The sequence below is a fragment of the Suncus etruscus genome, chromosome 4 (assembly GCF_024139225.1).
Source record: "Suncus etruscus isolate mSunEtr1 chromosome 4, mSunEtr1.pri.cur, whole genome shotgun sequence".
Lineage (NCBI taxonomy): Eukaryota > Metazoa > Chordata > Mammalia > Eulipotyphla > Soricidae > Suncus > Suncus etruscus.
In genome coordinates this window covers 13,276,230-13,300,895 of record NC_064851.1, presented here as the reverse complement: position 1 = coordinate 13,300,895, position 24,666 = coordinate 13,276,230, and the positions used below count along the sequence as shown (strand labels likewise).

The 24,666-nt window shown below is 44.8% G+C and overlaps 1 protein-coding gene across 1 annotated transcript in view; it reads right to left on the bottom strand.

Annotated features, from left to right (window-relative positions):
* Positions 1–23,698, bottom strand: part of NTF3 (neurotrophin 3) — a 72,358-nt gene extending 48,660 nt beyond the window's left edge. The window contains exon 1 of the mRNA XM_049772094.1: positions 23,606–23,698. Within this exon, the coding sequence (XP_049628051.1) occupies positions 23,606–23,623 (18 nt within the window). The 5' untranslated portion in view covers positions 23,624–23,698. The remainder of the gene's footprint in view (positions 1–23,605) is intronic.
* Positions 23,699–24,666: the final 968 nt, after the last annotated feature.

Below are 24,666 nucleotides of genomic sequence, written 5' to 3'. Positions count from 1 at the left end.
GTCAGAGTGATGGGACACAAAGCAATTCGAATAAATAAGCCCAGGAGATAGTATGGGAATTAGGCCCTTCTTTGCATATAATAAACCCCAGTTCAATCTCCCCCAGTACTGAGTATGATCTCCTGAGCCTTGTCAGGAGTGATCTCTGAACACATAGAAAGGACAAGCCCTAAGCATTCTTGGGTGTGTTCCCAATATCTTCCCTTCACCCTATAATTATTCAGAAGTGGCTTTGGCAAAGGGGGATTCAACGAGAAGTGAGGAGGAAAAATGATAGAACCAACAACATGAACAAGCCACTGCATTTCCTGAGCATAGAAACAAAGGGTAAAGCTGTCTTCCTTGAGGTTTAACACTCTTATAAAAAGTCAGGAGTCCCTAATAAAATACCATTACTGTTCAACAAAAGTGACTTCTGCCTTCTGGTCTGCTCAGTTTGGGATAGCATTTAACCAATGACATGTGACCCTGTTTATCCCACATTGCTCTGTTCTCCAACCCTCTAGTGGTCTCCTGAAAGTCACTAAGAGCAAACTATTCTCATGAGGACCTAGAAAAGTCAGTCAGTCTGCTGCTCCATTAAGTTCTTGGAAATCAGAAAATTGGTGTTCTCCCAAAGCATTGTGGAGCCAGCATACAGACTTTGACCCAGACTTCCACCTGGTAGGAGGAATCTGCTCACCTGACCCATGCCTTCATCCAAAGAAGAAGGAAAGAAAAGACTTTCCTGTTGGGCAGAAGAGAGACCTTTCTAGAATCATATCTTAGATTCCAGCCACCTAGAGAGCTGAGATACCATCAGAGGCCACAATGGGCAATATACATGAAGAGATGTGTGTTTGCTTCCAAATAGTTAAGCCAGCTAACATGAAGTGCAAGAATGTTTTAAGTAACTAAAGGCTGGGCTGAAATCAGATGAATTATCCTGGGGTTTCACAAACTAGTAGTTTGTTTTTGGTGGACCTCAGAGGGGCTAAATGGTTTGTTTGTACTTGATACCTGAGAGTTCTTAGTGCTGCTTTTCCTTTTCCCTGTGAAACCACACTTGGCAGAGGGCTGTAAAAGTCTGGCATTGGGAGGACTGAGCTTTGAGCTTTTCTTCATTCTGCCTGGGTCTGGACTTATTGCACTGAGTTAGTTATAAAACTGGAACTAAGGCTAGAGGGGCCGGTGAGGTGGTGCTAGAAGTGAGGTGTCTGCCTTGCAAGCGCTAGCCAAGGAAGGACCATGGTTCGATTCCCCGGCATCCCATATGGTCCCCCTATGCCAGGGGCAATTTCTGAGCGCTTAGCCAGGAATAACCCCTGAGCATCAAATGGGTGTGCCCCCCCCAAAAAAAAGGAACTAGGGCTGGAGAGATAGCATAGTGATAGGACACAGCCTTGGACACAGCCGAACCAGGATGGATAGTGGTTGCAATTCCAGCGTCCCATGTAGTCCTCCATGCCTGCCAGGAGCAATTTCTGAGTGCAAAGAAATAACCCATGAGCACCTCTGGGTATAACGCAAAAAACAAAACCAAATAAAAAAAAAAACACCAAAAACTGGAACTACAGTGAAGAGAGAGAGAGAGAGACAGAAACAGAGACAGTGAGACAGAGAGACACAGAGAGACAGACAAAGAGAGAGATGCTGCAAGAAGGCTCAGTCTTACACACTACAAACTACAAAGAAAAATCTCATAAGATGGGGACAGACTGTTCGACAAACACCAGATGAAAGGACTCCAAGGGGAGTTCCAGAAAGTTCAAAGAACACTCTTAAAGAAAAATAAGGTAAACCAAAACAGAAAGGGGGAAGAAAAGACCTAAGAGGCATCCACAGGTCCTTTTTCTCAAACCATAATGTTCCAGGAGCACAGGGGTGATTCAGAGCTGCAGTTTCTCTTACTGGCATGCAGAGATGCTCCCTGACTCTAGATACGTTGCTCTGATATAGCTCCCCCTCGCTTTCCCCTACCTCTGTGCCTTTCTCTTGACCCACCTCCTAAAATTCTCTGCAATTTCAGCCTTCCCTGGGGAACATTCCTACAGTCCTAATTATTGGTAGCTCAAGTTTTATTTAGCAGGGGAAGTCAGATTTCCTTAGATGGACTATACGGTCCAGGAGGTAAGGAACTGTGCATTTTTGTCCCCCCCCACCCCCAGTACAGAACCTAAGATCTTACCATATCAGGCATTGGTAGCTAGTTGCTAAAGGAGCAACTTTTGTGTGCATGAACTAGAATTTATACCCATTAGATCACTGAGCAGAATTCAGGGTACAGATAAGATAAATGAAGCATACTGAACATTTTCTCTCTTTCCCCCTCTGTGCTCTTGGTAATGGCACGCACAACACTCAGACATGGAAAGCAAACTCTTTAAGTGTGACTTGGAGACTCATGGAAAAAAAAGGGGGGGTGGTTCCTCCAGCAATGTCGCTGGATACATCTTTCATTGCAGGCTGATTTCTCTCTCATTTCCACTAGCAGCTTCCTTCCAGCCTTTCTTCCAAAACAGGTCCCCTCTGTTATGGCTTGGACCTCATTACCAGCCCACCCAGAAGACTCCATTCACTGTTTTTCACTCTCTGAGCAGCCAGTCTGTTTGGAGACCTCCACGACTTGTCCCCCCAAACTCTGGCTTAGTAACTTTCTACAAAGACTAAGCAGTGGCACTAACCCTTGCCTCAACCTCTTCATTATTTTTCCATCCCATCTGGGGGACTCCCAAAATATTCAAAATTAGGAAGCACAAAGATGTTCTGGCTTTCCATCTCACGCTTCAACTCAACAAAACTCAGTGCACACACATGGGGTTGGAGTGATAGCACAGTGGGCAGAGCATTTGCCCTGCATGGGGACAGCCTGGGTTCGATCTCTGGCATCTTACATGGTCCCCAAGCCTGCCAGGAGTAATTTCTGAGAGCAGAGTCAGGAATAACTCCTGAGTGCTGCTAGGCATGGCCCAAAAATCAACCAACCAACCAACCAACCAACCAAACAAACAAACAATAAAAATTCATCACACACAGAAACTCCTATGTAGGGTCTCTGAGCCACCCCTTTAGCCTTTGTCATGTCACTTTATTTTTCACCGTATTATGGATCCTAGAGGAAAACTGTATCTATTTATATACTGCTTGGTTTCTCTGTTGAGGGACTGTCACCACTGGAATGTAAGCTCCATGAGTGGAGGGAATTAAGTTTTCACTGTGATACTTAGAGCCTCTAAAACAGTGCCTAGCTATAGTAGGCACTCCTTAGATATTTCTAGAAAGAAGACTCTTTCTGGGTTATGGTCTAAGAATGACCTGATAAGCAAAGCTCTCCTTAATGTCAACATTAACATTAACAAAGGAAATTCTTAGAGATCAGAAACCAAAAGCCAAGATTTTATGGCCCTGGTCAGCAATCAATCAATTTGCTTTATTAGCTTATCTAGGTAAAATTTCCCACGGGGGTGAAAGACTTTTAAAAATAACCACAAACCTTCCCTCAAAGATACATTGAATACAGATGCATCTGAATAGAGTTTTGTTGAATTCTGGGGTTTCTTGTGTGGTGGGAGGTTTGCCTGGGATTCAGTTGAGTATAACTAACAGGACCCATGCTAAGAACTCTTGTTCTTTGGTGCAGACCAAGATCAATTAGAATGGAGCACTCTTCCACAAAAATGTACAGAATTCACAAGCCTAGACAATGGAGCACATGAAAAGCCAGAGATCGATTTGGAGTTTCTGAAAGAGCCTACATTTTGGAGATTACTTAAACAAAAAATGGAGCTGCAAGAAAGCTCACGGAGTCAGAAACTCAGGATTAAAATGAGGAGAGTGTAGACCAGCAGAGGGAGGCAGGAGCCAGGTCGGAGGGAACTGGATGGGAGAGTTTCCAAACTCACCTGATTTAGTCAAACAGGTGAACAGGGTGGGATCTGGTTTCCATGTTCTGTTCCAAGCAACAGAACTGCTGACTGTCTGCCCAAAAGGCAGATATTCTAGGAAAACAAGAGAGGAGAGAAAAGAAAGATAGGAACTTGAGGTCTGTGAACTTCAGAAAAGTAGACAGTCTACAGAAAGACAACGGAGACCAGAGACCGGAAGTAAAGTGGTCAGGTAGACCTAGATGTATCCAACTCAGGTTTGCTTCCTTGAACCACATGGTCCCCGACCTCACCCCTTGCTCAATCACTACTGGGTTCAGACCTGCGGGCTCCTGAGCACTGCATGGTATAGCTCTGGAGCCACCAGGATGGCCCAGGAAATCACTCCTAGGACTGAGCAACACTGTATTCTTGTATCCATGAACCATGGTGAGGATCCTGGGCTTCCTGATCTTTGCTTGGAAGACTCAAAAATAAAGAAAGACAATGAAACTTGGACTGATGGTGAGCTGTGGATTCAGAGATCTGCTGAGGACTAAGACTCTGCCAGACTAATGAGTCTCAATGCCCTCATCTGTGAAATGGGGATTTAGGTTTGTCTGGTCCATTTTCCTTGGGAACTATAGTTGTACTTTGAAAAGTACCTGGCACAGTGAACTATCAGACTTGGCTCACAACCTCTATTTGAATAAAGAAGGCCACAAAGTCTGGGCAAATTTTTGAACACCATTCCATTAAGAAGCCTCCCACTGGCTCAGAAAAGGGTTTTCTCATTGCCTAGGTAGGATTCAGGAATCTGAGTCTTTGCCATGTGAAGACTTCCCTGTTTAATCTTGGGGTTGGCAGGAAAAGTACAGGGAATTAGAAGAAGAAAAAGCTCATGTAAATTGGAAACATCGTGTAGATGAAGATCTGCATCCTGGAGTTGAGGCGGGTTTCTATTGGGAACTTATATGAGTATTTGGGGGTAAGACCTTGCTACTCTCTCACTTGGAAGACCAGCTTGGAATCCCAGTGCAATCACAGCAGGTTTGAGGGAGGAGAGAAGATGTGCCAACCAAATCCAACCAAGACCTTTTTAACAAGAGCTGATTTCACTTCCCAGAGCACCTACGTAATAAAAGCCCTGCTTGAATTATTACATAATGATAAAGTACAGGGAAGTCTAGTCCAAACGTTGGAACTCCATCAGAACCACTGAGTTAGGCTGGTGAGATAGTACAGGGAAAGGCATGTGACCAACCCCAATCCCATTTCTGGCACTGCATATGGTCTCCTGAACAGGAATAATCCCTGAGCACAGGGGCAGGAGTAACCCAGAATATGACCTCAAACAAACAAACAGACAAAACAAAGGCTTGCAGGAACATGCATATTTATTTCCTAAGTGGAGTGTCTCCATCTGGTTCTGATCTGCATTGGGTTGACTCCTAACCTGTCCCTTATATAACTCATCACAGGAACCATGCAACTGCCAGAAAAGCCCAGCTCTTCCACCACCCAGTCTGAGAATATCTGAGAATCCTTACAAGCCATCACTGTTCTCAGTTCTGAAGAGATCTATTGGGGATTTAATGGATACTTCAGGGGGTTAATGTTTGGTCCGCAGGCCTGGACTCTGACAACAGCTGTGCTTCTGCTGAAAGACTTGGCCACTATAGTTATTTGTGCTGTATGGCCTGACCCTGCTCCTTGGATCATAGCTAATGAAATAGTAGGGACTTCAAGTTGGGCCAAGTTGGGACCTGATTCTTGTCAATAAAAGCAGGGGTCTGAAGAAGGCAGAGGCTCCTTTTTTGGTCTTCTTCCACTGAGCTGCACTCCATCCTAGGAGCAGAAAGCTTGGGTGGTTTGAATTCCTTGCTTGAGCACTGGATTTCCTGAACCCATTCTTATACCTCTTCACTGTATGAATTATTTCCTGTGGATCTCTAAAACTGGAACTGTTCCCCCTGTCCTAATTGGACAAGGGAATGGAAACTGCCTTTCCTGTCTGGGAGCTCAGTGGGAATCAAACCTTAACCAATCTCCTAGAGAATGTGACTCTTCAATACAGCTAACAAACACTGTGGTTTATCTACAACAGTCCCCCCTAAGGAGCATGCCCCTGCTCTCTGAGTGATCTGGGCTTTGATCACTAATAAGTCCATGTGACTGTCTCCAGAAAGTTTTCACTTGACTGAGATAGCTTAATAATTTTGAAGGGATTCATTCCTGCTTTAAGACAGTAGACTGAGTACTCTGCATTTTCTCTTCCTCCTGTATCCAGTCCAGAAGTATAAAACAAAACTCATTTAAAATAAATATGTATACTACCTAGGCCTGAAAACAAGACAGAAGACTTCTATGGTTCAAAAACCTGAAGAAATTGCTCTTTTGCCAAAGGGACCCATTTTAGGAAGCCTTTTCTTCTAAAAAAAAAAAGTCAATATTAAATGCAGAAGGAACATGTAAACTTTGAAGAATTGGTCACCAAAGTCACTGTCAATAGAGTAACCAATCACTGATCTGAGCATCCGAACCAGTTCTATGAAACTCTACTACTAGAAAAATTTAAACTCAAGGAAGCAGTTAAACATACTATCAGAATAAGATTTTGGATGTAGAACCATCTTGAAGACAAAAGGTGCTATGGTCACAAAACAAGAGTAGGAAAGTTTCAGATTTTCATGCTGAAAATAAACCAAAGAGGTGGGGGTGTTTCTCTATCAGGGCTGTCTTCTATGAATCAAACCCACTACGGTACTGGAAAGAAATAACAGATATACCTCAGTGTAAATTTAGCAAGAGCTGTTGGAGACATAATCAGTGAATGATCTCACAGAAGAGTTGAACAACCCATGCTGAAAAGAGCATTTTCCTGGCCCAGATTCTTTTTATTCCATACACATCTACTCTGGACTTTCTACTCATGTTCTTCAAAAATGACCGTACCCTAAGCTTGTATCCCAGCTGACATTATCATGAAAAGGTGAAGTAATTTATCTATAGTGCCTCTTGACCCCTTAACCAAGTAGATGCCCGGTATCAAGTAAACATATGATTCTGGGGTTGAACCAGAAGTCTCTATATGCCAGGCATGTGTTCCAACCCTTTGATTCATCTCCCTTCTACATTCAGGGTCCCCTTTGAGAAATGTTTTCTCTGTCAAACTTAAAGAACTACTTCCAAACACAACAATATGCTACTGTTTCAACCATCACAGGTTTTTTGAACCTAATGAGCAGTTTGAAAAATACTGATCAGGAACATACTAGTATATTAAGTAAGCAGGGTTTACCCTCCCACTTTACAGAAGAGTAAAGAAAAACTCAATGAAAAGCTCTATGAGTTTGCAACTATTAGTGGCCAACAGAGTGGAAATAGACCATAGGTCCTCTTGCATGAATATTATGTCACAAGAGCTCTCTGTAATGAGTGTTATTTGGGGAGTACCATTTTTGTTTAGGGGCCACAGTTGGCAATGCTCAGAGTTTATTTCTGACTCTTTATTCAGGAATCACTCCTGATGGTGTTTGGGAGACTATCTTGGGGTCCAGGATCAAACCTGGGTCTGCTGTATGCAATGCCTAATGTCTTACCATCTTTTTACAATCTCTCCAGCCCCATGTAGTGAGATTTTTCTTTCTCCCTGCCCAAGAGTCATTTTCTCTTTTATCTTGTGTACCATTGTACCAGAAAATTACTGCAGTCCACTCTCCACTTCTCTAACAGTCAGACTATTTAATGTTCTCAACTTTCTATTCTCTGATGCTCCAGACTCCACTTTGGAAAACAAAATGTCACCTCACATCCAGAAATCAATGCTCAGCTCTCTCTTCCCGAAACATTATTGTTCCTTGACTGAAAAACAAAAACAGAAACAGAAAACATTGCTGAAATGGATGATTGTGTGAGTTGGGGTGTGAGTGGTAGGAAAATAGTTACTCATGCCCCAGAGTGGACTTCATCTCCTTTGGTCACAGAGGCAAGCTTAATGGTTTTGCTTCCTCTATTATTTGCATAAATTGTCTTTATAGCATAGTCCGCTATGCTGAACCAGGTCTGACCCCACCTTACTGCACACTCAATAGTCACATGACTATACCCATCCTTTTATGTGTTCAGCAGTGACTCATTCCACTACCTTTGAGTTCCTACACTACACTTAGGCCACTCAGTGACCCAGAGTCCCTAATTCCAAATGCACATGAGGTGCACACAGAACCATAGGTGCTACACTTCCAGCTCCCACATACTGGCAGTGTGATGCACAGGAGTAGGATCTTTTTGTAGAGAGAAACCCTGGTTCTGTAATGATGCCGTACAGTCTGCTTTATAACTCAGACATCTACAAATGGAGATGCGACTCTTTCAGACCTCAGTCCTTTTTTTCAGACCTGGATTTTTAGCTTCTTTCTCTGGCCCTCCCTAATGTCAGCCTTTCTGCAAACCTATGAGTTCCTAAAAGGAAAATGGTGAACACCGCACACCCCTTCCACCATATGAAGGCCATGAAAACACAACTCAGGCATGTCCCAAGACTCAGAGTAGCATGGATTCCACAGAATCCAGAAAGAAGAGAGAGCCATTCTCTGATCAGTGACAGATATCAGCAACCCCGAGCCAGTTCCACACCAAAAGGAGAGTTGTTGAGTGATGTAAATTCCCAGGGGACATCAGTGTAGGAAATTGGATCATTTAGAGACTGCATACCAGTTACTTTCTGAAAATCTTCTGAAAACTATAACCCAACCTGATGTATTATTATCTGCCTCTGAAGATTGCTGGAGGAAGAAATGGAGGGCATGTATAAAAGTATGTGCAGGCTGAGCTAATATCTCCTAAACACTGGTCGATGTTCCTTGCTCTACCCTATTGTCCCAAATCCTCTGCAACTTCCCATCCATTTGATGGTTCAATTCAGAATCTGCCTAGCATCTGCAATATGCTATTCCTAGTTTCTAGCATTCAGTCAGGACAAATGTGGGGTGGAGAAGAAGTAAGAGCTCTAAGTTCAAACTAACTGAATGTCCTTGTATAAGAGGATTCTTCAAACACAATTAAGAGGGAAGATTGGGCAAATGGTGCACTTTGAAGTGCCAGAGAAGGGGGCAAATAAGTTAATTCTGCTAACTAGAAGTTCTCAGCTTTGGCTGAGCATTAGAATCACCTGATGAGTCTTAAAAATTAAAAATACCAGGGCCAGGGTGATAGTACAGTGGATAGGGCATTTGCCCTGCACACTGGTTCGATCTCCAGCATCTCATATGTTCTACCAAGCACGGTCAGGAGTAATTCTTGAGCATAGAACCAGAATAAATCCTGAGCACTGTTGTATGTGGCCCCCCAAAATATCAAACCAAAAAAAATTACAGATGCTTCTGCCCAGTCCTAAGATGTGCAACTGGAATTGGTCCAAAGGAAAAGATCTCAAAGAGCAAGTTGAGATCAAAACACTGAGAACATGGAAGATTTAACTAAGCAGATCTGAAGATGATGCCAAAGCTTCTCTTTAATATCCCTGGCTATCCTTGGGTTCATAAACCCCATATGGCAGGATTATATATCAAGGTCATCTCAGACACTATCACACATGTCCCCCTTCTCTCTGTTAAATAATGTAGCCTACATATAATTTTCCTGATCTAGTAGGAGGCAAAAAATGTTCTGGGGAATTCTTGGGAGATTCTGAAACACACACACACACACACACACACACACACACACACACACACACATCATCTGATGGAGTTATGTTCAGAAATCTAGCACTTGACAGAATCTTCAGAAAACAGCCTGGTGCGCAATGCATGCATCTGCTTCAGGAGTAAGTCACTGTCATGGTTCCAGAATTTCTGGGGGGCAAATCTAGAACCTCCCTTCTTTTCTTAATACTAACTGAAATAAAATATTAATGGAAGTAAGTAATAATGTAAGTACTGAGAGGAAACAAGAGAATAAGAGTGAGTTATGAAAGCTTCTCTTCCCCCACTTTTATCCATCATGCAACAAATCTCAAACACTACAAAACCAAACGAAAAAGTGTTCATAAGAGCAACGTCAGAAGGAATCTAACCTGAAAAACTCTTAGATTTGAACTATGCTAGTATAAGGATATAAGGAAGCTTCAGAGTATGAGGTCCCTTGATTCAAATCCTCTACCTGTAGATTTCTGGAAGGACTATGCTCCAGGGCAATGATATGTGAGTTCACTATCTCATTTCTGGGCAGCATTAGAGATGGTGTTCCTTGGGACTGGGGAGGTGTGAGTGGGGTAACATCAGATCTATACCTTGAGGTGACTCATCACACACATAGGACTCAAGTGGGTTGGTTTTCCTATTTCAATTTGGGATGCAATGCTTCTTGTGCTAAAACTCCTCATCTGCTTTGGGGAAGGGTCAGGTATAGGAGGATCTTTGGGCTACAATTTGGGTCCTAGGGTGGGAGTTGATGGGGCCCTTCTAGATCTTGGCTTCCCATTCATAGCTTGTTCCTCAACATTACTTAGCACTCCTGAGAGATTCCCACCAAACCCTCAGTGGCTGGAAGAAGCCTGGGGGGCCTCACTGCCCAAAACTAATGTTTCTGAATCAGTTCAGCCTCTGAGGACTCCTCCAGCCTCCCAACTTTCAAAGCCATTGGGGTTCCAACCTTTCGTCTGCCACTTCCTGAATTGATATTCCCCCTTCCTGTGCCTAATCTTTCTGCAACTTTAAACCACACCAACTACATTGTAATGGTCTACAAGGTAGGGGTTCCCACATGACCTGGCTAAGGGGTTGGCTAAGAAGAAACCCGAAAGGGTCAGGTTGTCTTAAATAATACTTGTGTTAAGCAGCTAAGAAAAACATCTCACAGATGTGCTGTGTTTTTTAAAAAAACCCCTTCTAAATTCCAAAGAAATGATTAAATAAGGACCTGATGTTCTTCTTCTCTTTCTTCTGGTATCTGGATCAATTAAAAGCGGATGTGGGCGGCAGGGAAAACCCCCATTAAAACACTCACTCTGTGCAAAAGGGACTCAGAGGACACAAGTGGACAGTAGATGGCAGTCTGTCCCTGTGTCAGAAATGGCAATAGGACAATCCTTGGTGCAGGGTCTAGCAGCTTGAATGGTTGAAGCTCCTCTCCTTGTCTTTCTTGAATATGCTGCCAGGAGCAGGGAGACATCTGGAAAGAACAGCCTGAGAATATAGGCTTCCATCTCCATGCTCTGACATTTGCACAGCGTTGCTCTGGTGTTTCCCCTGAAAAACTAAGGGCATCCATCACAGGGGGCATGGGCAACTACATGTCTGGTTTTGGGAGCTCTGAGACCAGAAGATAACTTTTCTACAGAAACTATGATGATTCATGGACTTTTTTTTTATCTGCTCTTAATACAGAGATTGGGCCATCACTGTTCACACCACACACAAGCACTTTCAAAAATAAACATACTTGTACTCAATGGTCCATGCTCCCCAGGCACTGAAACACAATGATATCACCCATTGGTCTCCTTTTCTGTGTCCTTAAATTATTCAGATTAGTTCTATGGCATCATCTCTGTATGTATCAAGTACAAGGCTTGATAGATGGAAGTCACCCACAGGTACTCCAAGTGAATAATCTTTAAATATGAGCTTCTCAAGTTTCTAGAGTTGCATGGCTGTCAATCATGGGCAATATCATCAATTCCTGAGACTAAAAGAGTCTAAGATTTGTAGAAGAACAAGGCAGATGATGACACAGAAGAGACAGATATCTACAGATTCTAAACATCAAGACATCCCATCCCCAGTGAGTAATCTTGGAGCATCATGACTGCCACGTCTTGGAATGAGTCAATAGAAGAAACTCTTGGACCATTGGTGAGACCCAACACCTTTCTGATGCCAGTCTGAAAGTTGGAAAATTGGTTTTCATGGATGCCTCATCCTGCATCTTTCACCCAACACAATTGTGTAGCAGATGCTGTCCAAGATGTCAGATATGAAGATGAAATGACCAGAGCCTTTCTTTCTTCTCAAGCTTCCTAGTTTACTAAGAATGCAAAGAAAATTCAGGATAGATGGTATCACCCAGAAAAACTATGAGGGAGTTCCAGACTTTTGGGGTTCAGTGGGGTGAGGGAAATTTGCAGTTTTTCAGAAAAGGTTAAGGAAAGAGCTGAAGGGCCATTTTGGTATCTACAGTGAAGATGGAATAGAGACTCTCCTAAACCCTATATATTCACAGAATATATTCTTCTAGGCCAACTCAAGCTCAAGAACAGATGTATATTTTGGTCATTCATATTGTCCTTACAATCAGAAGATGTTTCCCTACATATTTAATGCTTATTGATGGATTCATCCCAACTTTATAATAAGCTATGATGAGCAAAAGTACCCTAGTCCAAGTCCATAACCCATAAGTCACATAAAATATAAGAACATTGATACCTGCTATAATTTGACTATTCCCCAAAATTACACAGGTAGTTTCTTGTCAAGTTAGAGGTGTCACCTGATCTCTCAGATCATAGGGTTTTCCTTTGTTCACTGACTGAATTCAGCTATTCCCTGACCATTTTATCCCACATAAACTTCCCCTCTTTGCTTCCATTTCTAATCTATACTCTGCCATAAACTTGTAAGCTCATTTCTTCAGCACTTTAGAAGCATGTACTTGCCTGTATGTCACATACTTTGTTGGACATCACCCTACTACTTGCATCCTCCACTCACTACATATTTTTATTTATTATTTATTTATTTATTATACTTATTTATTATTTATTATAAATATTATTTATTTTATTTATGGAAGTCCTGATCAATAAAAGGGACACCTGGAAATCCCAGGCAGTATCCAAAGCCCACAGATAGACTTAGGAGCCACAGAATCATAGAAGAATATAGGAACTGTCCCAATTAACTGACAGGGTTCTGTTAAGGTGAGTCCAAAGTGCTGTAGAAGACAAAACAGGGAGGGAAAATGATTTGTCCAAAGTCACACAATTAGTTCAGGGATTAAAATCAAAACTGGGGTTCACTCCTAGGGATAAACCCTAGGAACACAAAAATACAATTCAAAAAACCCACACCAATACTCATTGCAGCACTATTTATAGTCGCCGGGCTTTGGAAACAACCAAGATGCCCTTCAACAGATGAATGGCTAAAGAAACTGTGGTATATATACACAATGGAATATTATGCAGTCGTAAGGAGAGATGAAGTCATGCCATTTTTCTATACATGGAATTTATTATGCTGAGTGAAATAAGTCAGAGGGAGAGAGATAAACACTGAATAGTGTAACTCATCTATGGGTTTTAAGAAAAATAAAAGACATTTTGTAATAATTCTTAGAGACAATTGAAATGAGGGCTGGTGTTGCAAATCAGCCCCTGATGAGGTTGACTGATGGAGGGATGGAGGATGAGGCCTTTCTCCTCCAGCTCGGACCAGGCATCTGTTATCCTGTTCAGCTGGTGGTTCTGAGGTGAATGCGGTGGGAAGAAAGCCAACAGGCAGTCAGGCTTCCGAAGAAAACAGCTCTTTGTTCCGTGAAGAGGCCGAAGCCAAAAGGCCTAAGAATAGGCCCCAGGAAAAAAGCCCCTCACCTTCCACAGACCCTTGCTTTTATGCCCCAGAATCAGGTACCACCCAATGGTGGGATCAGATACAATGGTGGGAGCAGAATCAGGTACTAACCTAGGGTGAGAGCAGAGGGTAGGGCACAATCACCGATCAGGATAGGGTCAGTAATATAATAATCCCATAAAAATGTTTACCATATTTTCTGGAGTATAAGTCGACTTTTGAAACAAACAAAAAAAAATCAACCGAAAATCGGGGGTCGTCTTATACGCCAAGTATATCCTGAAAAATGTTTCAATATGCCGCTAAATGAAACAAGAAAAAAAATCAGGCTGCAGAGTTTCCAAATCTCTTTCTTGGGGGCTCCCAAGCAGTACTCAGGAGATCTGGGGGCCACTTCTGACAAAACCCAGTTACTGTGTTGGTGGTTCAGTGCTAGGGTCCGAGGTTGGGGTGTTGTTTGTTTCATGTAGTAGGGGAGATTAACTGACGCCACCAGGGAATTGCCAGAAAAGGTGCCTATGATAAGGGACCAATCACTGCAAGGTTGCTCAGACTGCCTCTCTAACTCAGCCAATCCAAGCAGGCTTTTGATGTATGCAAATTAGACAATGTTTTGGACCCGAATCTACACTGTCAAAAGCCTGCTCAGATTGGCCAGAGTCAGAGAGGAAGTCTATTCCAGTAGAACCTTTGAACCTTTGCTTATTGTGATTGGCTCACTGTGGTACATACAGTTGCAGCACAGGAACGTTCTGTCTGATACAGCGACTATAGGCCTAAACCTATGTTTTAACTGCAAAATTAGTGGGTCGTCTTATACACCCAGTTGTTTTATACGCAGGAAAGTACGGTACATACACAACAGGCTGGAAGATCCAGTTCAGACATATAAAGTTCACCACAAAGAGTAGTAGTGAGTGCAGTTAGAGAAATAACTACATTGACAACTAACATAACAATGTGAATGAATGAAGGAAGTAGAAAGCCTGTCTCAAATACAGGCAAGGGGGTGGGTAGGGAGGTGGGAGATTTGGGGCATTGATGATGGGAATGTTACACTGGTAAAGGGTGGGGTTCTTTAATGACTGAAACCCAACTACAATCATGTTTGTAATCAAATTGTATAAATAAAGATATTAAATTAAAAAACCTGAGGTTAAGAGAGATGGCTCCTTCTCACTAATGGAATGTACTTGTTGACAACCTGGTGCCTTCCAGATCTAAAGCTCCTCTGGAATTTTATGGAACCAGGAGCCATGCCCTATGACCCGTCCAGGGTAGGTCATCGAGATGCAGGATGAAAATAATCCCAGACTGAGAACATGAAACATATTCCCTCAGGGATAATTTGAAGCTAAGGAGGATATTTTTAAAATGCAGGGGGTTTAGACTTAGAGACAGAAGGAACAAGGCTGTCAACGGCAAGGAATGAGCTATCAGTTAAAAAAAAAAAAAGAAAAGAAAAAGCACCATCACTCTTTCAAAGAAAATCCTCCTATATATGAGAAATTGTTCCAAACAAAGCCAACATTTATTCTAAAAGCTCAGAGTGCTATTTAGTGTTCTGCATTTGTGGGTCACATTTCACAACCTTTTTGAGTTAGAAAGCAAAACTATTTCATTAACAGTCTCAGAGATATGTATATGGCATTGAGGGGTGGGAAGAGATATGTGCAAGGAAAAATAAAAACAAAAGCCTCCTTTTGCTTAAGTCGTATGCTTAAGAATCCCTCTGGCTTTCCTACATTTTTTGTTTGCTTTTGCAACAGCCAGGAGTGCTCAGGAGCTTTTTCTGGCTTTGTGCATAGGAATGATGCCTGGTAATGCTCAGGGGGGATATGTGATGCCAGTGACCCAAACCATGGTAATGACCAACACAGTTACATGCAAGGCTGTCACCTAACCTATTTGATTTCTCTGGTCCTAGATTTCCTACTTCTGATACTGACCCAGGGATAACATGCAGCAGAGAAGGACTACAGGACTTTACAAACCACTCTTCCTTGATCAAACAGAGCCTAAGGAATCAGTCCTTAGCAGAAATCCCTGCCTCCAATCTTTCATCAAGAAAACCACCTTCACTTTAGCCCCTATCTAGAGCGAAAGAATCCCCTGGTCTATCAAGTAGAGTCATGATCTACATTTGTGTTCACCCTTCAGATTCTCTTTCACTTTGATTCTATGGAATCCTTATGGCAGTACTCAAGAATGTGGGGACCTACCAGCTCTTGTGGGTGTGTGGATCAAAACCAGATGTCCAGCTCCAATCCTATAGAGTTTACAAGGAGGCAATTGTGGCTTAAATCAATACCCCCATTCTGGAAGGGCCGATTTCCCTTGTCAACAGAATGGGAAGTTAAGGGGGAGGGTTGGCCTATGGGAGCTAAGACAGATCTGACACATGCTTGCCAGCAGGTGGCTAGAAAGCTTCAACATTTGTCTTGCACATGAAAAGGAACTTTCCAGCAGAGCAGGGAGCAGGCTACCCAGTGGGGTGGCAGGCTTCGTACAGGGCTGTCCAATGATTTCTCAACTGGATGACATCACAGAATGCAAAAGAAAGAATCTGACTGGCAGCTGGAGATCTGAGAATGGCCACCGGCCTCAAAATGGAAAGCCAAGTGCATGAACATTCAGTAGGGTGGCTGTGAATACAGCCCTTAACCTCAAGTAACCCCACTCTCCCCATCTGCAAATGAGATTGTTTGGGGCATCGAGATAATGCCATGTGGTATTCGTAATAAGGCCTGACACCCAGCAAGTACTCAAATATTAACTATCATCATCATCATCCATCATCTTAAAGACGGGTACTTATCTTAATCAGAAACACTGACACTGAAAGGATTCACGTGGAAGCTGTATGAGTAGCACCGGGCCGACCAGAAAGTCAAATCCAACTCTTTTCAGGTCTGTACACACCCGTGCAAGATAAGCCAACTACTGGAAGCATTCATGGCCAAAACAAAACACTATGGCGAATTCTTTGCATGCCTTTCTGAGTTTGACTCAGACATTCCCCAAAGATAAAAATGGGAGCTCATGTAGGGTGTGCCAAGATGCACTTCAAGTGAGGCATAATAGCACTGATTGAGAAAAAGGATAGGACTAATGTAAAGCCTAGCATGGTCAGTGGAAATGAGATTTGAAGAGCTTCTAATTTAAATCCTTCATTTACAGATGAATAAATCAAGGTCTAGAGAGAATACCAAGGGTTATACAACAATAGTGACAGAGCTCAGTTTCAAACTTGGTACACCCCCTCCGAGGGGGTGCTGCTTGAGGTAAACTTGGCTTGAGATCTGCAGGTATCAAAAAGATTGGTTATTCTCACATCTCGGGCCTTAAAGAAGCAAGAGCCTTTCCAAAAAGTTCCTCACTGAACAAAAAATTGGAAAACAAAAATACTGGAAGCTCCACAAGGAATATTTTCTGGAGAAACTGCTGAGAAGTGAGCAACTACAACAGACTAAACCAAATTTCCCTTTGGATAAAACATAGTTAATAATGCTCGAAAGTTTGTTCTGTGAGGCTACCCAGAGCCACAGTCAGCCTGTGGTGGTTCCCAATTAATAATATAGAGAAGGGCCATAACACAGATGAGAGTATTAAGTGGCAATATATTCAGACCACGTTGCATGGTGCATGTACAATAAGTCTACTGGACTTTGCAAGTAGAATGATGGATTATGGCAAATGACCGAGAACAAAATATGTATTGTTAAAGATACTTGAGACATCTGTAGAGCTATTAACAGGTTCTAAAATAAGTTCTCTGAAAGATTCTTTGTCTAGTCTTGAGTTAATAGAAACCTATCCAGGAAAGAATGAGGTGCCATTGCATTAGCCTCCCTCTTCCTTAAAGTTCAGACATCCTCCATAGACAAATGACCCGAAAGAAGTTCACTCTGCAGCTGGCCCTCCAGCAAGAAACAAGACCATGACAGTTTTGAAGCCAAAGCAAGTGACCTGCCATCCATCATCTGAGCAGGATGAACAGCTCTTTCCACACAGGGTCACTCCTGAACCCACATTCCCTCCCTCATTAAGCACATTTGCACATGCGCAGATACATACACCTTCCTGTTCCTGCATAGAACTGTCCATGTATTATGTGCATATGCAGATTTGATCAGCAACAACATGGGGTGGGGGCTCACATTGGAAGGTGGGGAGGAGGTGAGACTTCAGCCCTTCTCCAAGAGAAGAGCTGGTACTTCTCCAACACACTCTACTTAAAAGAAAAAAAAAAGAAAGAAAGAAACCTCACTCTAATACCCTAGCAACGGTCATTAGTTCAGCATCCCCAGAAATTGCCTGCTTCGTTACAGAGTAAAACAGCAGCTGGTGAGGACCTGCAATGGGATGGTGGGCTTTAAAGACCTTCTATATAAGCCTGACTCTCCTCTGACTTCGGCCAACAAGTGGATTTAGGCTCCTCTCCAGTAGGGTGGGAGTGTTGGAAAGGCTCCGGGAAGGGTCTGGGGGAAGCCTGCAGCAGAAGCTGCCTGCTCAAGTAAGCATCCTGAATGGAGGGGAAGAGGCGAGGGTTGAGCATCCGATCCATCTGGGAGAGAAATTGCAGAGATGGGAAATGTTATGTAATTAAACTCTGCCGGCCTGTCCCGTCTGGGGAATGTGAGACCCATCAGCAGTGACCTCTTCCAATCAACTTAATTGGCCCAATCTCGCCAAGAAAAGCAAGAGAATTGGTTTAGTGCCTCATGGAAATAGCTTAGCTCCTGACTATTTATGGCCTGGCCACTGAACTCAAGGATGGGAGTCTGACTGTGAGCCAGCAGTTGTCAGCATGTGCTGGCTTCTGGAAGGACTCGGAGGCCTCTGTGGGTTTCCAAGTCCCTCTCTGTCTCCATTTGGGTCTCAGGAGAAGGGGAAAAAGCAACCTGCTGCACTGGATACATAGCATTTCACAAGCCCTAAACCCAGGCCTTCCTTCTTCTTTACCAGTCATAGGGACTGGATCTTAAGAGTAACAGCCCAGCATGGCTTGACTCTGTTCCTCTTTGTTATAGATGGTGGTGATCTCAAGGAAAAGAGAGCTTTTTCTCTGTCAGTTGGGTCTGCACAGCTAATGTTAGAAAATAAGAAAATATCTGTCTCTGATCATGAATAATATGGATGTTTGGGACTTCCATTATTCCAAATAGCTCACATACTTTCTGTGAATACAGATTTCCTTCAACTATAACACACATTTGGCCACTCCATTAAAAAATATAAGTAAACCAACACCATGACAGAAAGTCCTACTTGACCAGTGGGAGAGAAGTAAACAAGCTATGAGTATCAAGATATTTTTAATCAACTTGCTGCTGTTTAGAAGTGACACAAGTCTCACTATTTTTTTGAAGAGCTTGGTGTTTGGGTCACATATAAGGAGGCTAAGGGACTACTCCCAGCTCTGTGCTCCAGGAATCATTAAAGTGCCAGGGATTGAACCTGAGTTAGCCATGTCCAAAACAAGTGACATAACCCTTATACCATTTTTTAGCACCCATCTTCACAAAGATTTGCATGCCTGAACGCCATGTGGTTGCACTAAGTTTCATATCCCTAAACACATTGATTGTTGGGGAAAAACAGTGTACCTTTCCCTCTTACTGACTACTTACACTCGCAGGGGTCTCAAACTCGCAGCCTGCAGGCCATTTGCAGCCCTCTGTACAACATTTTGTGGCCCTGCCCTAGAGGAATCTTTTTCTGTTTTGTTTTGTTTTAGTTGTTTGGGTCACACCCCCCCCCAATGTTCAAGGCTTACTACTGACTTTGCACTCAAGGATCACCCCGACTTTGCCTCCTGTGGCCCCCAGGTAAATTGAGTTTGAGACCCCTGACTTGCAGGCACTGCCATTTCAAAGGAAAAGATTCAGAAGATCAGTGAGATGAGCGAACTTTCCCAAGTCATGCAGCATCAAAGTGGCAAATAGAATCAAGATATTTCTGGCAAGATCAACTTTTCCACTCCACTTCACTATACACAGAAATACAGACAAACCCCTCAAAATTAAGAGGAACCTCAAGCTAGCATAATTCTAACTTCTTAAATTCAAAAATGCTTCCAGTTTAAAAATCTCCTAAAACATGTGCTCTACCCCAATTCTAATTTAATTAATGCACCCCACCACCAACATGGCTATGCCCTTCCAGAAGCACCCAACTTCCTACTGGGTCAGGTCACCTCATAGACCCTCAATAATATTAGCACACTGGATAACATCTCTTACCTTCACCCTATCTCTTTTTTTTTTTTTTTTTGGTTTTTCGGGCCACACCTATTTGATGCTCAGGGGTTACTCCTGGCTAAGTGCTCAGAAATCTCCCCTGGCTTGAGGGGACCATATGGGACACCAGAGGATTGAACCGTGGTCCTTTTTTGGCTAGCACTTGCAAGGCAGACACCTTACCTCTAGCGCCACCTCACCGGTCCCACCCTATATCTTTTTTATTTAAGATGCACATTTGAGCACCAAAACAAAGTTCCTGAAAAAATAAAGTTACCTACAAGAGCCAATAAACACTCACCTGCCCACCTTTCCTGTTCACTTTCTTCAGCACATGGTGTGTGTAGAAAGGGGGGGGTAACATGGATATGCTTGAAAGCACACATGCACACATACTAAGCATGTTTTACACTCAGAGCTCAGAAAATATTATTAATTATTAATAAAGGCTTCCAACCAGCATCTTCCCTGGCTATTCTCTGCCCTGCTCCACATATCCACTAGTAAAACAACTAGTAAAATGTTCAGAAGCTCAGTCCTCAAAAGGACCTGAGGTTGAATATAGATCACTCACACACACACACACACACACACACACACACACACACACACACACACACACACACACACAGAGTTCAGCCTCCCTCTATGATCACCTTCCAGCTCTTCCCCCAACACAAAACTTTTTACATCATTTTGTATTTTATGTCCCTCTTTACAAAACCACAGATATATCTCAAGTCAGTTTCCCTCCGGCACCCAAGTGCCATAACCATCGCTAGAAACTGAATTATAATTCTTGAAGAAACCTCAACTAGCATCAAGAGCTCCTGACAAAATCCATAGCTGTCAGCTGAGTCCTGGAAGGAATTTTTTCCAGGGCATTGTGCCACAATAATCCCGTCCAGGGCAATGGCTGACCCTCTAGTTGGCATGGAGGACATCTTAACTGATGATCAATATTAATTGTGACAGTGAATAAGTCTTCCTTTAAATAAAAAACACTTTATAGGATATAACACAAGATGTATCTCTGCCAGGAAGCATTGAACCTCTATTCTTTCATCAATCCAACCTATGCTCCCTGATCTCCACCCACTGCCAACACCCAAGGACTTTTCCCCTTAAATGTACATCCCTCATTTGAAAGCTTCTTCAATTCCCTCCTCTCTGGGGAGGTAGGAAGGAGGAGCCAAACATCTTTTTCTGCAAATGCCCAAGATTCCCTTCTCCAATCCCTGCAGACCCCAATACCACCCCAGCCATATTTCCCAGCTCACATACTGAAAAAATTCACACTCTGCTCAGTACAGATAACATCCCCCCTATATCCCTCCACAATACCCAAACCCCATTGATAATCCAAAGGCTTCAACCATCCCCACACTATATCTTTCACTCCTCCTTTTACTCCCCCCCCCATGCTGCCTTACCATGCCCCACCCCCTCCTGTGTCTGTGCAGGCATGCGGGAGACATCTGTCTGGAACACACAGACCTTCTCTTCCTGCCTCTTTTCCAAAGACACCCTTGTAGGGCAAGCCATCTAGTCTCCCATCCCCTGCGTGGCACACATAGGCAGAAACACACCTCTTCATCAGAACATTCTGAGAACTCCATGCACATTTGGGGGTGCACACACTCACATGGGGGCATATCCCCCGTGCTTCCCTGGCCAAAAGGAATCGAATAGGGTCAGGATGTCGTTTCACAGGGAAGCAAATCATCTACATTCAGCTGCCATACTGTCCTCCACACATCACCTCCCACTCTCTTCCTCCTGCAATCCCTAAGGAGTTTCTGCTTTCCTCTCACCCTGTCCTCTGAGCTGGCTTTCTCCATCTTTTTTTTTTTTTTTTTTTTGCTCAGGGTTGAGCCCTCAAGGCAGCTTCAGAACGGGGGAATTTTATCCTCAGAGTTCTACCTCTCAATTTTCTTTGTACAACATGTCAAAAAGGAATTGGGGGCTGGAGGTGGAAGGTGGGGGTTGAGTCTGATGGAGAATTGCTGTGTGTGAGGAAAAGAGAAGAAAGCGCAAAGTTCTCAGTTCCCTCCTCCCAGGCTGACATTTTGGGTGGGGGCATTGACATGTTTTTCATTTTTGCTCTTTTTTTTTTTTTTTTTTTGCTGGGTAGGAGAGGGCTAGCCTTCTATTTAAAAAGCCGGTTCCCAACCTTCATCAGCCCATTCTGCCATTAGCTAAGCCACAAACACGAGATTCCAATTCCAGGGGAGCACTCCCCCCTTCCGCCTTCATGGCTGTCGCCCCCCCCCCCTCTTTGCACACACCTCAACAAGTCGGCCAGGGAGGCGCGGAATCTCTGAGCTCTTCGCTCAAGAGACTCCAGCGCTCTGGGCTCTGTTGGTCCTGAAAGCTGCTTTCAGACTTTGAACCTACAACAGGCAGCCCCAGGACGTCCAGATGTGGGGTTCTAGTTCCAGGGCTCCTCCACCTGGAGCCCGGAGCCCCTCCCACAGCCCCAGATCCCGAGAAGAGCGAGATTATTCATAATCAGCCGGCAGCCCTCACCCCCTTTTGGAGCAGGGAACTCTTGTTCCGTGCATCTGAAGCGCAGATGAGGCATGCAGCCTCAACTCCCCAAAGCTGCTGCAGCGCCTCCCGGCCCAGGGAACCCGAAAAACAGCTAGCAGAGTCCCCTCCCCCTCTAGGGCCCCGCGAATCTCTTAACTTTCCAGCGCCCCAAATTGCATTTGAAGTTTTTGAGTGCAGTTCTGGGTACAATGGATGGGGGGAGTTTGGTCCTTCGTGGACCTTTTTTTTTGCTCAGGCTCAAGTCCTCGGGTGTCCCCGCCTTCCCACACCTCCGCCTCAAATTCCTAGAGCTGGCTCCAAAGAACCCTGGAGGAATTCCCTGGGGGTGTCGCCCGCCTGCTCCCTCGTGGGGCTCCAGATGCGCGGGGCTCCCACATCTGCAAAGAGGTCCCGACTGGATCTGCCAACCAGGGGTGGTGGGCGCTGGCCCGAAGGAGCCAGATTCGGTTCAGGATGGTTTGCGGGGGTGGGTGTGGGTTAAAAAAATTGCAGAGCAGGTACGCAGGCTGCTCGGGACCTGGACTCTTACTGGCCTCCACATTGGGAAATGACCGTCCAGGTCTTGCGCCCCAAATCCCCTTCCCCCCAGCAGCCCGAGTGTGCAAGGCAAGGACCCGAGGGAGTGGAGAAGAGAGAGAGAGGAGAAACTAGGGGAGACCTCGGTGGCTTGGGGAGCCGGGAACAGGGCTCAGGGCAGCTTTGCCTGGAAGCTTTGGCGCACCCTTGGCCACTCCACTGCCCCGGGATGTGTGGTGTCCGCCACCCCGCTTTTGTTACAGGATGCGCGGGGAGCTTTCAAGCCCAGCCGCAGACGGGGTGTGCAGAAGAGGGGTGTGCAGAGGAGATGGCGGGGAGGGGGAGGGTGTCGGTTCTGCAGAATCCCTTTTCCTGCCCCCTTCTGTCGTCCCCATTTCCCTTCGCCTCCGTTCCCCCCTGTACACCCCACTTCCAATCCAGGTTCTCTTAAAAAACCTGATCACTTTCCCAGATATCAAGAGGCTTTCTCGGGCAGTCGGGGGGACCAGAGCGGGAGAATAAAAATGCACACACCGTGTGTGCGCGCATGTGTGTGTTTGTGCATGTTAGTGCGTGCAAATGTGTGTGTGTGTGTGTGTGTGTGTGTGTGCGTGTGCGCGCGCGCGAGCTTGGAGTGTTATGGTCGTGGCCCGGCCTGGGCAGACAGACAGAGCCCAGTGCAAACTTCGGGGAAAGTGAGTTAAGGAGGGTGGGGGGAGTAGGGTGTGGAGTTTGGAGAGGAGGAAGGGGGTCTCCGGATGCTAATTCATTGCAAAGTCCCCCTACCACCACCACCACCATCCCTCCCCAGGAGTGGTCCCCTTTGGCCCCCCACCTGAACCTGCCCACCCAACGCGCCCTAGCCTCCCCTTACCGTGGCAGAAGTAACCATGGCATCCGTGTGACCGATTCCAGGGACGTCGACATGAAGAGAAAGGTGGACTTGAGCGTGGTCATTCAAAGTGGACCCCCCCCTCCACCCCACCTCGCTTTTGCCAACACCACCACCACCACGCCCCAGCTGGGGGTGGGGGGCAATGGAGAAGAAGGAGAAGAAGAAGAAGAAGAAGAAAGCAATGGGCACGCACAAAATAGTTGCGCCCACCGGGCTCAGTCTCGGGGCCTTGCGGGGTGCGGAGCAGCTCGGCGGGGAGAGGAGCCTTCGACTCTGAGTCCCGCGAACATAATCTGCGCGGTTATAACCAGCCAACCCGGCCAGATGGCTCCGAGCTCAGCGCCTTAACCCCTTGCGCGCCGCAAGAGCCGCCCCCGCGCAGGGCCCGCCAGGCTCCAGCAGGCCCGCGCCCCCGCACCCCCACGCGCCTCTGTCTTTTGAGTCTGGGGGGAAACCTTGGAGGGGACTGGGTTATTTCCCCTAGCCTAATTTTTTTAATAAAAAAAAAATCCAGATCACTAGTATACTGTCTTCAGCCTCCCCGCTCTTAGGTTTCCTTTCTAGAGGGAACCAGGAGGGAGGGGGAAAAATATAACAACAACGAAATAATGCGCTTTTTACTACATTTTTCTAGGTTAATGTCTTTCGCCTGTCTGCTTTGGTCTTTTGCTTGAGAAAGTTTTTCAGAGAAAAGACTATTGATGATGTATGCTTTTCTTTTTCTTTAGGATGTTTCTTTCCAGGCTCCAAGATCTTTCTTTGCCCCCCTTTCCTCTCTCTCTCTCTCTCTCTCTCTCTCTCTCTCTCTCTCTCTCTCTCTCTCTCTCTCTCTCTCTCTCTCTCTCTCTCTCTCTCTCTCTCTCTCTCTCTCTCTCTCTCTCTCTCGGGTTGGGTCGAACGTGTCAACTCCTCCTCCTCTAAATTGTAAACCCTTCCAGCTCCAGATATTTCTTTCCCCACCCCCTACCGAGCCCACCCGTCACTCCTGCCCCCCCCTTTCATCCCCCTGCCCCTTTCTGAACCAGCCTGAAGATGAGCAT